Here is a 16,640-nt window from a genome sequence, read left to right as displayed (position 1 = left end):
AATATCAAAGTGAATGGCATATAAATCCTCCTTGGGTGGAAAGCCCTATACATGTTTTGGGAGTGGCTGAAGTGGCTTACAGTCCTCCCTATCCTTCTTACCAGACCTCACACAGTTCGAATTTTTGCTGTTACTGATATTCTTCTGCTTATAAGTTAACTTCAAAGTGACAGTAAGGCAGAAGGGAACAGAAGTACTGTCCCTTAAAAAACCCTTTCTCATTCTTAACTTACAGAGGTGATTTTTATTATGACTGAAATCCTTATGGCATAACAGGTCCACAGAAGAGCTAAGTGTTTGTGCATAAGAACCATGGAATAAGACATAGGCCTATCTCTGTGAGTTCCAGGACAGCCAGGGATGTGTAAAGAGACCCGATAGATAAATAGATAGATGGATAGATAGATAGATAGATAGATAGATAGATAGATAGATAGATAGATGTATGAAAGTATGTATGTATGTATGTATGTATGTATGTATGTATGAAGCCAAAACAGGTTGCTTAGGGCTCCACTGCTGCCCAAGCAAGTAAACCATCAATGCGAAGAAGTCTGTTTCTGTAATAAATTCTGTTGTTGAAAAGTGTCTGTTTCCCTATGATGCTTTGGATTTTATGACTATACAAGCTTTCGATGTGAGTTCGGCATAGGCAGAGAGACACTTTGGGATGAAAACTGAAGGCAGAAGGAGTAGGCTTTGGGAATGTATCAAGAGGCGAGGCTTTTTAAAGTCTGCAGAACAACGGTGGGCATCCCAAACAGTTTGGGAATGATTGTGTGCAAACCGGCCTAAAGTCAAAACCATTCATCTCTCCTCAAAGGCAACGGCAGCACAAAGTAGACAAGACTTGTGGCTTCGTTTCTGTCTTCCCACTTCCCCCCAAGTTACAAATATTTTGTAAGAAATTTGGCACACACACCCTTAAAATGTCTAGTTTTCTCCAGTTGACATCACAGCTATTGACCAGTTGAACACAGGAGAGACAGAGATAGACAGAAACAGAGACAGAACCCTCAGTGAATTCTAAGCACAATTCCCAAGGCACAAGAGTAAGCCAAGTGCTTCCTAGAGTCTTGAGAGAGACCCCTTCTTCAGAAGAGGATGGACTTTGACCAAGTCCTCTAGGTCTTTCAATGTTCCCAGAGAACACACAACCCTGTATCTTTGTGTGGATTTTAAGTGTGACTGAGTAATTTTTTTTAAAAAAAGAACAGAAAAGACATATAGCCGAGTCCATGCCAAGCCTTACCCAAAGAGAGACTAAACTTTACTGCTCTATCTAGAAGGGTCGTCGGGGATGATGGCCTGCAGGATGGTGAGGAACTGCTTTCAAGAGTGTCCCTTCCCCGAGCATTTGGCAGTCCTTGTCCTCTGCCTCTTGCCAGTAGCAGAACTTTCTGATAGTACTTCCTTTTTTTTATTTTCTTATTTTCAACCTGTTAAGTGACTCCCACTCCCTTCCCCTGCTTAGAGAAGCTTAAGTTTAACTTGGCCAAAGCACTGTCTGGTGCAGGTCTTGGTGTGTGTGGTCCTGGGTAGCTCTCCTAGCTCACTTTGATATGGCCACTCTCTGATAGATCTGTTTCCCCTCCCTCTTCTCTTGTGTTCTTTTTACCTCTTTGCCCTCCTTTCCTTTGATTTTTCTTATCTTTCTGGTTCTTTCTTTCCACTATTCTGTTAGTCTTTTCCTGTCTTCTACAGGATTCGTCTCCACTCCTTCTCTAGGACCCAAGAACTGCAAGTATTTGGCTCACCAGGAATACACCAACACTGGCTCCGAGTATTTCTTTTCATGAGAGCGGAGAGTTAGGGAGCCTTTACGCTCCAGCAAATCCGTGGGTCCAATTTCATACCAGTTCTCTTTACGCTCAAAACACTCCTGATATGAGCTATCAAAGGTCCCCATGCCTCTGCTACAGTTGAGAGCCGACCAAACTGGACTTCCCTCAGCTCTAGTCCAGCTCTATGGTAACAAGGACCAAGATTCTGCGTCTCTTGTCTCCTAGCAACCTAGGAGGAGTCAACAGAGGGGGCGGGGCCAGTGGAAGGTGGGGTTTCTCCAGCGTTAACCATCCTGGTTGCCTGCCTTTGAGTACTGATTAAACTACATTTCCCAGAACACACCAAGAGAGACAGGGTTCGCAGATTTTTAAAAGAGAACTACATTCTAGGATTTGTAGTTGCCTGGACTCACCAGTCTAACCTAAGCAAGGGAAAATAAAGGTAGGTGGTGCAGAGAATCTATGAGGGAGAAATAGCACAGCCCCAAGCCTGTAGATTGGGACTGAACCTGTAGCAGTTATTTTGATCGCCCATCTCCTGTTACCACCACACCTGCACTCACAGTTACATTTGACTAAAAGAGAGCAAAAGAAAACCCCAGTCTCTGTGTGGCTCTATTGCCTATCAAACAGTAGAGCCATTCAGCAAATGAGCTGAAAGATTCTGTTCCAGTCCCAGATGCTTGTCTTGACCTTGCTTAAGCACTTCCTCTGATAAACAGGCCAGGGTAGGAACTGTGAGGGGTGGAGGAGGGGAGGGGAGGGGAGGGGAGGGGAGGAGAGGGGAGGGGAGGGGATGGTCTTAGTCCCTTCAGATTATGGAGGCCAAACTACTCAGCTGTTTCAGACCAGTAATCAACTTCCAGGTCTCATCATTATAACACCTGATGTTTTATAACATTAATTTTTGTCATTATTGCGGAGCATGTATCCAGTACATGGCCTCCCCAGGGTCAAACGCACAAATGGATATGATATTGACTACCCTTTATTCAGACTTTCAATGATGCCAGACGGTACTGAAAGATCGCCTGTCTGATGAGACTTGAGAGACATCCCCAGCACTCAGAAGGCTAAGGTGGGAAGAATGAGATATATAGGCTTTATCTAATGATTATTTTAAAGAAGACTTAAAGTTCACATTAACCAATTAAAAAAGAAGAACTAATTTGATTCCTGATTCAAATATACAATCTGGAAAAAAAATGAAAACGAGTCTATTTTTTTTTTTTTTTTGAACCACACGAAAATGCACACTGAAGAAAATGTAAAGAAACAATTCACATTACAAATTGATCCACTTACCAATTTTATTGGAAATACAATATTATTGTATTGATGTTCTAGATTGAGGAGTACTTCTGGACCTTGTTTCACAACTTTGGTTACACACATCTTCCAAGTGCTTTTCTGAGGCCTTTGGTCATGGTGTAGGGACTTGGGGGTAGGCTAAAATGGGAATCCATACTACCTGAAATCAAGCATATAGTCTCCACTTACCAGCTAAATGTCAGCGGAGTGCTGCTATTTCATCCTTTCCCTTTTGATAAAAGGAGAAACAGAAGTGAGCTATAGAAAGGGTTGAAAGCCACGTCAAGTCTATCCAACCAAGACAAAGAATAACACTACTGCAGAAAACAAGCAAAGAAGAACCACAACCACATTCCCTTTGTGTGTCTGTCAGTGTTCTACTGCTGTGAAGAGACACCATGATCAAAGCGACTCTTACACAAGAAAGCATTTAATGGGAGGCTTGCTTACAGTTTCAGAGGTTAATAGTAATGGTGGGGGTCGTGGTGGCACACAGTCAGATATGGTATTGGAGGAGGAGCTGAGAGTTCTACATCCTGACCCCTAAGCAGAGAGAGAAAGAGTGAATTGGGACCTACCATGAGTTTTGAGACCCCAAAGCCTATTCTCTGTGATACACTTCTTCTAACAAGGCCACGACTCCTCCAAGGCTATCCTTCTCAATCAGGACCACTCCCTGCTGAATAAGCATTCAAATATACGAGCCCATGGGGACCCTTCTTATGAAAACAACCATGTTATATTCTCTAGACACCATAGGCTCATGGTCAGCTCATAATTCAAAATGAATTCAATTCAACTTTAAAAGTCCCCATGATGTATAACAGTCTCAATACTGTCTAAAAGTTTAAAGTCTCTTCTGAAACCCATGACAATCTCTTCAACTGAAACACATTATAAAATTAAAATAAAAAAGTAGTTTACTTACTTCCAACATATAATGCCACATAATGTATTACCATTCTAAAAAGGAGGAAAGGAAGCATATTGAGGAAATACTGAACCAAAGCAAGACTTAAATCCAGCTGGGCAAACTACAAATACTGCATCTCCATGTCTGAAGTCAAAGAGCTTTTGAGGATCTCAAATTCCTTGCAGCTGATGGCTACAGCCCACTTCTATTTCTTGAGCTGGTTCCACACCTGATTTGTAGCTCTCCTCAGCAGGTGTCCAACGACTCTAGTATCTCCAACATCTTGAGATCTCAACCTTGAGGGAGAGGGAGGGTGGGGGAGGAGGAGGGAGGGAGAGGGAGGGAGAGGGAAAGAGGGAGAGAGGAGAAGGATCCCACCCAGAATTAAGGCCAGTTTTTCCACATCAGTTAATGATTGACCTGGGAAAAACTTCTACTCTTCTTTTCCTAACCTAAGAACTGGGTGCTTGTGCTCTCTCCTAGAGCTCTCTCAGAACCTTCCAGATCCACAGCAGAATGCAATCACCCAGTTACTTTCTTTATCGGGTCTTTTTTCTTTGTTTCTTACTTCTCTCTTTCCCCCTTCCTATCTTTTTTTTTTTTTTTAATTTTAGACTTGCCTGCATTTCTTTTAAATTTTTAATGATTTATTTTCATTTCATGTGCATTGGTGTTTTGCCTACATGTGTGTCTATGTGAGTATATTGGATTCCCTCAAATTAGAGCTATAAACAGTTGTGCGCTCTCATGACTAGGAATCGATGAACCCAAGTCCTCTGAAAGAAGAGTCAGTGTATAACTGCTCAGCTATCTCCCCAGCTCGCTCTATCAGGCTAAGAGTCAAAGACTTAGGATAGCTGAAAATTCATTTGTATTATCCTTATGACTATTCAGTTTAAATAGATTTAAAACTGCACTTCAATTATAACATACTTATAATCAAAGAACAAAACATTAATCAAGGGTGGCATAATTATTGTTCTCCACAAACAAGGACTCATCATGGATCACATACTAATGTGTGGTTACTTTATCAAACATAAAGATGTTGGAACCCACATGTTATATCAAATGATATACTCTTATTCATTCTGAGCCCCTTCATCATCAACCTTCCTCTTCTTTCTCCTCTCTCTCATTCTTTTGTGACTTTGCCTTCCTTTGTTTCTTGCTTTTCAATGTCTTGTTGCTTGTTTTTATCATCCCTTTTTGTACTGGCTGGTTTGTGGGTCAACTTGACACAAGCTGGAGTTATCACAGAGAAAGGAGCCTCAGTTGAGGAAATGCCTCCATGAGATCCAGCTGTAAGACATTTTCTCAACTAGTGATCAAGGGGGGAGGGCCCAGCCCCTTGTGGGTGGTGCCATCCCTGGGCTGGTAGACCTGAGTTCTATAAGAAAGCAAGCCAGTAAATGACATCCCTCCATGGCCTCTGCATCAGCTCCTGCTTCCTGACCTGCTTCAGTTCCAGTCCTGACTTCCTCTGGTGATGAACAGCGATATGGAAGTGTAAGCTGAATAAACCCTTTCCTCCCCAACTTGCTTCTTGGTCATGATGTTTGTGCAGGAATAGAAACCCTGACTAAGACACCTTATTTTATAAAATCAATTTATTTCCCCCTCTGCTGTCTCCCTGCTTTCTTACCCTCATCTTATAACATAAAGGTAGTATGAGTTTGGGAGTCCAAATCATTTCTCAGCATGAAGAGAAGGAGGAAGGGGAGGAGAAATAGGAGGAGGAAGAGGAGGAAGAGGAGGAGAAGAAGAAAGAGGAGGAGGGGGAAACTGGCACAGTTCAAAGACACATAAGAATGTGAAAGAAAAAGCTGGACCTATCAATACAGCCCTATAAGCTGGAGCCTAATTTTATGATGCAGGAACTACTGAAGAAATCAATGCTGACAAAAGAATTAGTCTTTATTCTTTTACTCTAACTTCTAGAAAATTTCCCAACAGTTCAACTCCAACTACCTGTTTTAGAACAATTTTAAATCTGAGCATGATTCCTTTATGTTTCTAGTTTGGACTGTGAAGCAGTTCAGCCTCTACTTGCCCTTGGGCCCATGTCATTAACTAGTATTGATTAAGTGTTAGAAAGCAACAGGCATTTTTTTTCAGAAACTTTCACTAGCAACATGGGATTGATTTATTAAATATTCAACATCCAGTATTTTATAATTTATCATTTCCCTTATTTTAATATCTAATCTAACCAGTAAGTAAAATTCCTTGGCAGAAATGTCCCTAACTATCATGATAAAAATTTAATTTTGTAGAATAGTAATGGCATGCTCTAATGTAAGTGTAGATTAGAGCCTTCCCTAATATCATACAAATGGTATAACCTTAATTATTTAAGGTCTAAATATCTGCTGTCACCAGCAGACTAAGGAGCCTTTCATTTTCTTCCTTCCTTCCTTCCTTCCTTCCTTCCTTCCTTCCTTCCTTCCTTCCTTTCTTTTTTTCTTTCTTTATTAAACCCGAGTGTGGCTTTGATTTCTGGAAGCTTCTGCATTTGCCAGTAGCAAGGAGGAGATGATTTAACTACCAAGAAATTCAGGTCAACATTGCTGAAGCTTTTTTGTTCTTCTTCTTCTTCAATCTGGGTAAAGGACTCTGATCTCACATCAGAGAAGTAGCTCAGAGGGAAGGAGAAAAATTGGGTGCCTATTTGCTACTTGTGAAGGTGGACATGTTTTCTTTTCCCTATAAGCCCCACCCACAGATGCTCAGGGGCATGATGGGTAAGGAACTGACAGAGGATCTGATGAGTCCAGCCAGTTCATGACTATTTAGGAAGACTGCCTCTATATTACCCATGGGGTTGACGGGCTCAGGTATGAAGCTGGGAAGCTTTCTGATCCTGAGTGAGGAAGAAAAACCCAAGGGGTGAGGTGGGGGGTGGGGGAATCTTTCCAAAATTGCTTTAATGTTAGGTCTAGGAATTCTCCAAGAAACACCAGTGATTTCTAGATAAAGTTCCTTTAGGGCGGTGATTGGGCCGGTACATTCTTGATTAACAAAGGACAGAGAGCTGAGTCATTCAAACTCCTTAGGTCAAACAGGTGTCCTTGGACTCTTGTAACTCAGTGTGCAAAATTCCAAGGATACTGCTGGTGTGAACATGTGAGACACCCAGGCCTGATGCCTTCAGGACATTTCTCTATTTCAGCCTCTGACTGTTGAAGCAGAGAGGACCCTAAACATCTACAGAGTCATTTCTAGATCTCCTGTCCCAACCCAAGGAAATGGGAAGCAAATGTGATATTGACCATGTGGTTAGATCACCTCACACACACAAAAAAGGGATGTATTTCTGATTAAAAGAACCAACTACTAGAGTTTGGGTTAATCAAAAGAGATTACAGATTCTTATCATGAGGACAGTTTTGCTGGCTGCAGTGGAGGAAAACATTGGAGGAGTTTGAGCTGCAGTTACCAGCACAGAAAAAGGGTTATTCAAAGTCTGAGGGAAGGATACAGAAGACTAAGAGTTGAGTACAGCCGACCACTAGCAGAATAATGTAGATGCCAGTCTTACAACCACAAAGAACTTAATTCTACCACTATATGTGAATTCCCGCCCCAAAGCATCCAGAATAGAAGGTGATTTGAGATTTATAAGACCTTAATAACTCATCCAAGCCCTGCCAGACTTATAAAAGTTTAAATTAATACATGTTCATGTGAAGCTCACTGTGTCTGTAGTAATGTGTTTTGCAGCAATAGAATTAAAAGAAGTGACTTTTTAGAAAGTATTATTTAAGAAAAGCAACCCCTGAAAATGTATTGTTGGAGCCATGCCTAGTGGGCAGATACCACACTGGAAAGAGATGAGGATAGAGTACATCATCAGGCAAACTTCTGGTGACTAACATAGTAGAGGAGGGCCATTATAAGTTATTATAATAGTAATAACTTACTATTAAACTCTCTCCGACTGTGTGAATGAGCCCTTTTATCGTCCTTGCCAGGAGATTTTTTTTTAAATAATATCTTTTTGCTCCATTTTAATTCTTTTGACCCAAGTTCTCTGGTTTGACAATAATATTGTAATATCTACTCTGAATTGAGTAGCATCTTTTGCTCTTGGTTCATTTGTTTATTGAGACAGGGTCTTGCGCTGCAGCCCAGGCTGGTCTCTAATTCTCCGTCCTTCTGCCTTAGCCCCCCTAGTGTTAGGCTTGCAGGCATACATCCCATTCCATGCATTGGCTTACCTTTTTATGCTTAGCTTTCTATATTCCTTTAAAATGAGATAAATTCACAAGAAGAATGTAGCAAACACTTTCTCTTTATAAAAGCACTTAAGCTGTTTATTTTGACTATTACAATTCATGTTTTAGATAATGAAATCATTTTTCTCCTCCTATAATGTTTCCTGATGTGTTCTCATTTCAGTCTTCTCTATGGGACACACTCCTTTCTCACTATAGTTCTCATCAATAAAAATATACCTTTGTTTCCTTAGTAGCTCTTGTAAAGTTCTTTGAGCATTCTCTTTAGTGAAGTTCTCTATTTATCCAGATCAAGAGTGAAATGTTATCCTTGACATTATGGAGAACGACAGGGCTGAGATGAAACCATGGCACCAATAGACACTTATCTGATTAGACTGAGCTAAACCTAGTTTGCCTTCAATCCCATTTGAAATTACTTGAGACGTGAAATTCATATAATATCCCAGGCATCTCAGAGAGAAAAGAAATGGCCTCAGATAATGCAAGCAGAAGTGTTTCTACCTGAAGGGAAAGACAAGACTGCCAATGTTTCCTTCCTTATTGATTATTCAAAAGAAAATTGCTGAGAGCCATCAAAGTTTGGGGATTTCAAACTATGTGTAAAAATCAATTCCGTACTGACAACCATCTCTCTTCCTGTTCTAACAAAGCCCAAAGGAGAAAGACTGGTTTATTTTTCTTCAAGGGGCTTCAGCATCGTTCAAATTCCAGAATTACCTCTGAGCCCTGCACGTGGTGTCCTGTCCAAGGGCAGATTAGCTATAGGAAAGCATCATCAAGCCCTCAGCAAGTTGCCCAACTCACCACTGCAGCAGCATCCACCTGAGCACAGTGAGAGCAGTCGCAAAGACTAGTGTGTAGAGATAAGGTCGATGCTCATGAAGGAAGTTTGGGAGAAATAACAGTGGCCAGTTGTTTGCTTTGCGTTTCCGGCTCATTCACTTTCCCCAAGTGCAGAAAATGTTACAGCAGACCTAAAGTTTTGGTCATGTGACTCTCAGAAACTTTGAAGAAACGCTTATTCTGGCTCTACAGAGCTAAGTTTAAAAATGCATTTGGACTAAGATGCAGCGGACTGGAAGATTAAAGACAACAAATAGGACTGCCCATGCCTGGGTTTACAGTACCCTTGCAGCCATATTGCATTATAACCTGTTATAAGTCAGCCCTGTAGGAAGATGCATACTACCTCTAGTGGCAATCCCCCTGTGGTGGGAAGGACATGACTGATATAGTCTCTTCCAGATACACAGATGACTTAATCAGGAAGCCTCATGAAGAAATTAAACACAATCTCTTAAATGTTCCATTGAGAAAAACTCCGTATAGTGACAGATGCCACGTGGAAGAGGCAATCCGGTGTTCTGCATCCTCTTTGGGGTGTCACAATTCTACCTAGACCTTTTCCTTGCTATACTGACAATATGGACTAAGAGTTTCCCAAAGGTCCATGTGCCACTAGTGTGATAATGTTGAGAGGTAGTAGAATCTTTCAGAGATGGAACCGAATCCAAGATCAAGGAGAGGTTGATGACTCTGGGACACTAATGCTTAGCTTGTAGAGTGAATTAATTCCTGTAAAACTGAGGTATCTAATGGAACAAACCTAGTCTCAAATTCATTCTGGATTCCTATTTTACCATGTGATTTTTCTTTTTACACACATCTACAATGTTGTCATTAAACCTGAAGATCTATCTTCATCGGAGCTGAGCAGGAACATAGGTACCATGTACAGCCTCCAGAAATGTGGGATAAACAAATATATTTATAAAGTACCCAGTTTCTGGCATTTTGTTATAGCAACAGGAAACAGACTAATAAAGTTCCTAAGCCCCATATTATATATGTGTTATCTTCAAAGGTGAAACCAACAGAAACAGAAGCGAAGCAGGGTCAGCAGGAGTATACAGTATGCACAGAGAGGTGGAAAATGCTACTCAAATGATGTAGCATTTCAGTAAGAGGAAAAAAAACCAGCATGTTTGTAACTCACTAGCTATAATTAATAATATAATCTGTGAGAAAAGCTGGATCTTTCCCACATTAGGACTTTTGGATTTTAAATGTACTTCCTGGACCATGCGGTCCCCCACTTTCTATATGGGCATTTCTCATCGATTACATTTTATCCCCAGAAGCTCCTATTGGCTGTCCTATTGTAGGTTGTCCCCATGCACCAACCACTTATCTCCATCATGCAACCCTATGTTTTTCTCTGTTAGAGAGGAAAGTTACCTTTTTGTCATTGTCTACATTTGTATCCTCTTCTTCTATAAAATATAATTACTTAAGGCTACTTTCCTCTGATACACTGCATCTCCATCTCCTCTGAGAACACCTAGCACAATAATAATCTGTGAATCTGTTAGCTTGCCTGTTCTGGGTTTTGGTCAGTGCTTTGGAAAACTTATGATGTAGGCATAATGTTACTATGCATTGTGCAAATGTTATCTTTCTATTACTCAAATGCTGATCTCTGTGCCCTCATATTGTAATCATATTCTGAGAATCTCCTGTCTCAATACTGTATAAGCATTGCTCCCCAATTATTTTCTGATTGGTCAATAAAGAAGCTGATCAGCCAATCACTGAGCAGGGGGTAATTGGGGAGCAATGTTTACACAACATTGAGATAGGAGATTATTTGAATAAGGATTACAACCAGATATGGGGGCACAGAAGTCAGCATTTGAATAGTACAAGCATAATACAAAGAATAGTCTTTATGCAGTACACAGTAACATTATGTCTGGAAGCTGTGATATAAACTTTATAAAGAAAATTGACAAAACATTAATTATTTACACACTTGAATCTTCATTACCAAAAGAAGCAAGATGGCCGCAAATCAACAAGAAGCTTCTTAACTTCTATGAAAACTCAAGGCCCTTCTCTTTCGGTGTGTCAAAAAGTCAAAATATTTAGCTGTCTCTGTCTATGTCCCACACCACTGGCCAGATCACCACCGCATCTTTCTTTAAGGGAAACCAGGTGCATGGCTCTAGCATGTTGATGTTTCATTGTAATAAATAATTTATTTTCCTTTTTAAAAGTATCTCCCTTTAAATAATAATATTCATTGGCTTTTTTACTGGATGGTTGACCATTTGTTTATTGATATAGTAAGTGTTCACTAAAATGTTGATAATATGTCACATGTATTCCCAAGTTTTTTTTTCCTTATTTTATTTGTTAGTATTTTGTACTTTATTAACCTGGAAGGTAGATAAACAGATAGATCTTCTATCAATATTTTTAGATTTTGATGACATGTTTAGAAAGACTCTCCCATCTACTGAGCTCAGTTATAAATATCCACTAGTAATCCCCAGTGTGTCCACAGTGGATCAGATATGCTGCGTGGAGAAAGCTGCCGAGTGTGACAATATTAAGGAGGTTGTGAAGCGGTCATCATCAGAGAGAGCACTAAAGGGCATTCTGGGCTACAACGAAGACCAAGTTGTCTCCTGTGACTCTTTAAGCTCTGCAGCTGGGGTTGGCATTATTTTTAGTGAAAACTTTGTAAATACCATTTTCTGGTATGACAATAGATACAGCCCAGCTATAGCAACCTGGTGGTGGACCTCATGGCCTACATGACCTCTAAGGAGTAAGAATTACTGCACCACACACCCCAGCAACAACATGAGAGGAAATGAGAAACCCTCAGCTGCTGAGGAGTTTCTGTCCCAACTCAGCCTCCAACACTAAGCATCTGTCCTCAGTTTCCATCCGAGATTCCCAGAAGAAAGAAAGTGGTTTAGGGAACATTATTTCTTGAATGCCATCAATAAATTTCTGTGTACTCTTAGAAAGTACATATATTAAGAAAGTCAGGTATACTTTATTCATATTAATATATATCAACAGGATAATGCTTTCTGTAATTTTTACTTTAAATTGTGTGACAATTAGCCTGTATTAAGACAGGCATTGTTGGAAGCATTTCTAGTATTATCTTAGCTAATAAGTACAATAAATCCTTGAAATATTACACTCATTTTATACAAGAAGAAACTGAAGTGGTTCTTAGAAGAGATCACAGAGTTGTAGAGCCTTTATTTGAAGCCAAAGCATCTGCTTCTAAAGCCTTAATTCTTTAGAACAGCAAACACAGACTCCTTCCCCTTAGGGATACAAACCTCAGTCAGCAACTCAGCAACACAGAGCACCTTATCTTTGCCTAGTGTGAATAATTTAAAAAATAAAGAGGGTCACAGAAAGAGAGAGAGATTCCTAGTGATTCCAGACTACAAAGGAATTCAGACCAAGTTGTCTCAGTTTTCCTCTGAGACTGAGTTCAGTTTGGCAGCTGAGTAAAGTGACACGTGGCTGTGCTAAAGGTTGTGACCTAAAGCAAGTTACCCTTACATTGTTACAGCTGCTCCTTTGCAAACTGCAAGACATCAGAAAGTCAAGTCACCTTTCCTGGTCACAGAGAGTCATCCTTGGACACACTTCCTAACTCCCATTTTCTAACAAATTGGAGCCAATAAGTCAAAATATTTAGCTGTTCTGTATTTGTATTTGTTATTAATACATGTTGTTTCTGTTAAGTCTTTCTCTTCTGAAGAACTAGTTCGGACTGAACAACGGGCCACTGTTCATGTATGACTCCATATTGCAAAAAGAATCGTGTTCAGGTGTAAAATGAAGCTGTCTATGGTGGTTCCTGTTTCTTTCTTGTAAATTGTGATGTTTTCTTTTCTCTTTCTTCCTTTTCATTTTTCTGTTTTGGGTTGAACCTAGGGCCTTGTGTGTTGCAGGAAAGCACTGAGCTATATATCTTTAGTCCCAAGATTTTCCTTTAATTATTAATGGTAAAGAGTGGAAACACATAATCATATTCCCTCTTCCTGCATGTGTTCATCATAATAAATTATGTGTGACCTATAAAAGTTGTTCATTTAAAGGTACTTTTTTTTTTTTTACCATTTGATGAATTTTCATGACCATACAGCAAAATTTCCTTCAAAAGCAAAATGAAGTGACAGTAAATAATAATTTCAGCAATTATGTATCCATCTCTTTTCATGGAAAAGCTGAGAATCTCATAGGCTTCAAGGTTATTTTTCTTCCAATTGATTTCTAGTAAGACTTGGAAATGAACAATGAAAGGCTGAATTATTAAATCCTGGTTCATTACCAGTGTGGTGAAATTGTCACTGCTGAGAAATGCTCAAAGGACATAATTTATATATAAACTGACACTTGGAGAACCAAGCAGAGTAGACAATCACTCAAATTACACATTAAGGAAGCAGGAGAGATGGCTCAGCCAATAACATGCTTGCTGTACAAGCATGAGGACCTGACTTTGGACCCACAACACCCACATGAAAGGGCAGAATTATGTGTGTGTCGCTAATCACAGTGCTAGAGAGGCAGGAATATGGGGATCCTTTGAGCTTGCTGCTGGCCAGTCGGTCGAGACAATTATTGAGCTTCAAGTTCAGTGAGAGACCCACTCAAAAAGTCAGGAGGAGGGATTGGAGAGATGGCTCACTGGTTAAAAGTGTCACTCTTTCAGAGGACCCAGGTTTGATTCTGAGCCTCCATACTGTGACTCACAGTCATTTGTATCTCCAACCTCAGGGGATTCAACACCCTCTTCTGGCCTTGATTGACACCTATATGGATGTGTTACACATTATAAATGAGAAGCCACACATGTATACAAAATAAAAACAAATGAAATTTTAAAAAATCAGACAGGGCCCAGTCAAGGAAGATATTCAATACCAACATCTTGACTGTACATGCACACATAGATGTGTGTGTGCATACAGAAATGCACATAGACAAGCATACACACACACAAATTCTTACAGACAAAAAGTTTTCAAACTGCATAGCAAGGGAATGAATGACTGGATAATCAATGAAGTTGAACTAAGTTTCCTCAATCTACTTCCTGACTTTTCTTTGTTCTTGAGAAAATGTGTTTCCTTGTCATTTCATTAGCCAGTGGAATGAGAAATTTTTTTCCCAACTCCATAACCAGTAGAGGACTAATATCCAAAATATATAAAGAACTCACAGAAAAAAAAAAACTAGGTATCAACTTAAAATGGAGATACAGATTTAAGCAGAGAACTCTCAAAGGAGAAAATTCAGATGGCTGAGAAAAACTTAAAAGAAATGTTCAGCACCCTAAGCCATTAGGGAAATACAAATCAAAGCTAGTTTGAGACTTCATTTTACACCTGTCAGAAGATCAATAAAATAAGTGACAGCTCATGCTGGTAAGGATGTAGAGTGAGGAGAATAAACATTCATCACCCATCCATAGATACAGGGACTGCAGACTTGTATAGCTCCCATGGAAATCAATGTGGTGCTTTGTAAGGAAGATGGGAATCAATGTACCCTATGATCTAGCCATACCACACTTGGGCATATACCCAAAAGACACCTGATTTCAGCACAGAGACATTTGTTCAACCACATTCATCACTGCTCTATTTATAACAGCCAGAAATGGGGTGGAGGCATGTCTGGAGAGATGAATCAGTAGTTATGAGCACTGGTTGCTCTTCCTGGGGAGCTGGGTTCAATTCCCACCGCCCACATGGCAGCTCCTAACTGTCTGTGGCTATCCCCACATCCTCACACAGATACGCATGAGGCAAAACACCAATGCACATGGAATAAAAATTTAAAAATTGGCAGAAATTGGAAGCAACCTAGATATTCCTTAGCAGAAGAGTGGATAAATAAAATGTGGTCATTTATACAATGGATGATTACTCAGCCATTAAAATAATAAATTTTTAGGTTAATAGATGGAATGGGAAAAAATCCCGGGTAAGGTAACCCAGACCCAGAAAGACATGCATGATATGTATTTGCTTTTATATGGAAATTAGCTATTAAGTCAGTGATAACCAAGCTACATTTAGTCACAGAGGTTAGATATAGAGTAAGGGACTGAGGGGACAGATCTTCCTAGGAAAGGTAAATAGAGTAGTTATGGATAGATGGAGGTAAGTGTGGGAGGTAGTAGGGTCAAATGAAGATGTGGAGGGGCAAAGATGAGGGGCAGAATGTAGGGAGAAACAGCTACATGTAAAGGCCACTTGAGGGGTAGCATGAAAACCTAACAGAGTAGAGGATTCACAAGATACATTTATATATGAAGACAATCTAACTAAAATTTCCAAATAATGGGGGAGACAACCTCAACTGGACAATTCTTGTCACCAAATGAAGCTTCTAGTACCAGAATTGAGTTATATCTGAGTTTTTGGTTGGTCAAAGGGGTCCCATGAAAACCCCCACATAACCAACACTGTTGCTGAGACCATTGGTTTCTCTCCAAAAACAGATGGCAAGTCTCCATTGCTGAAGACAACAGCTACATAACTCATTGAACTTGGAGGAGTTGAGCTGGTGCCTACACAGAGCCCTTGCCTGCCATTCTAGCATCTTTGGTATAGGAAATTACTCTACTTGCTACCAAAAGAGAAACATAAACACCCAGGCACAGCCCTTTATCTACAATAGTGCACTGCCTGTAAGATATGCTAGGGCAATAGTGACCCTAATGTTGTATAATTAACCAATATCTGATTTGACTTAAAATCAGCAGATGGAACCCATACCTAATGTTGCTTGGGTGACCAAGAACCAGAGACTAGACACGCCAGAGGCACAGGATAAAACCAAATACTACTGTTCTTTAAAAGTAGCAATACAATGACTCTGAATGACATTTCACTATATTCATAGACCAGTGCCTTATTCAGCCATTGTCAGAGAAGCTTCCTCCTGTAGCAGATGGAAATGAATACAGAGACCTACAGTCATTATGTAGAGAATGAGTAATGTTGGAATACTCAGCCCTAAATGGGATGTCTATCAAACCCCTCCTCTTGGGGAACCCATGAACCAAGAAGCAGAAAGAATGTAAGAGCCAGAAGAGATGGAGGACACTAAGAAACAAGATCACCTAAATCAGTGCTATCAAAGTTTATACAAACTCACAGAGACTTGGACTTCATGCACAGGGCCTGGATGGGTCTGCACCAGTTCTCCACATGTATTTTATGGCTTTTAGTTTAGTGTTTTATAGAATTCCTGAATGTGCAAACAAGTGGGTCTCTGACTCTAGGTCTTCTTCTCTTCAGCGTTTTTCCTTTTGATGTTTGCCTTGTCCAACTTCAATGTGTTTGTTTTTGTTTTATTTTATCTTATTTTATTATGTTCCCTTAGAAGCCTATTTGCTTTCTAATGAAATATATAAAGGGAGTTTGTTGCAGTAAATAAAAAGGGTTCTGTTGCTACCCGTCTCACTCTGAGGGAGCTCTCACTCTGGGAGCCTTTCCAGTGTGGAGCTGGGCACCCCATCTATTTCTCTACCACAAGGTCCTCTGGACAGTTACCATG

The 16,640-nt window shown here is 40.1% G+C and overlaps 1 protein-coding gene across 1 annotated transcript in view; it reads right to left on the bottom strand.

Annotated features, from left to right (window-relative positions):
* CFAP95 (cilia and flagella associated protein 95) overlaps nucleotides 1–1,909 on the bottom strand; it is a gene marked incomplete at both ends in the record, with an annotated part of 106,198 nt that extends 104,289 nt beyond the window's left edge. The window contains one exon of the mRNA XM_080912909.1: nucleotides 1,758–1,909. Coding sequence (XP_080769035.1) covers nucleotides 1,758–1,909 — 152 coding nt within the window. The remainder of the gene's footprint in view (nucleotides 1–1,757) is intronic.
* Nucleotides 1,910–16,640: the final 14,731 nt, after the last annotated feature.

This window comes from Micromys minutus (genome assembly GCF_963924665.1).
Source record: "Micromys minutus genome assembly, chromosome: 2".
NCBI classification, from domain to species: Eukaryota; Metazoa; Chordata; class Mammalia; order Rodentia; family Muridae; genus Micromys; species Micromys minutus.
The sequence above is the reverse complement of the archived record's forward strand: the minus strand, read 5'-3'. Positions and strand labels throughout refer to the sequence as shown.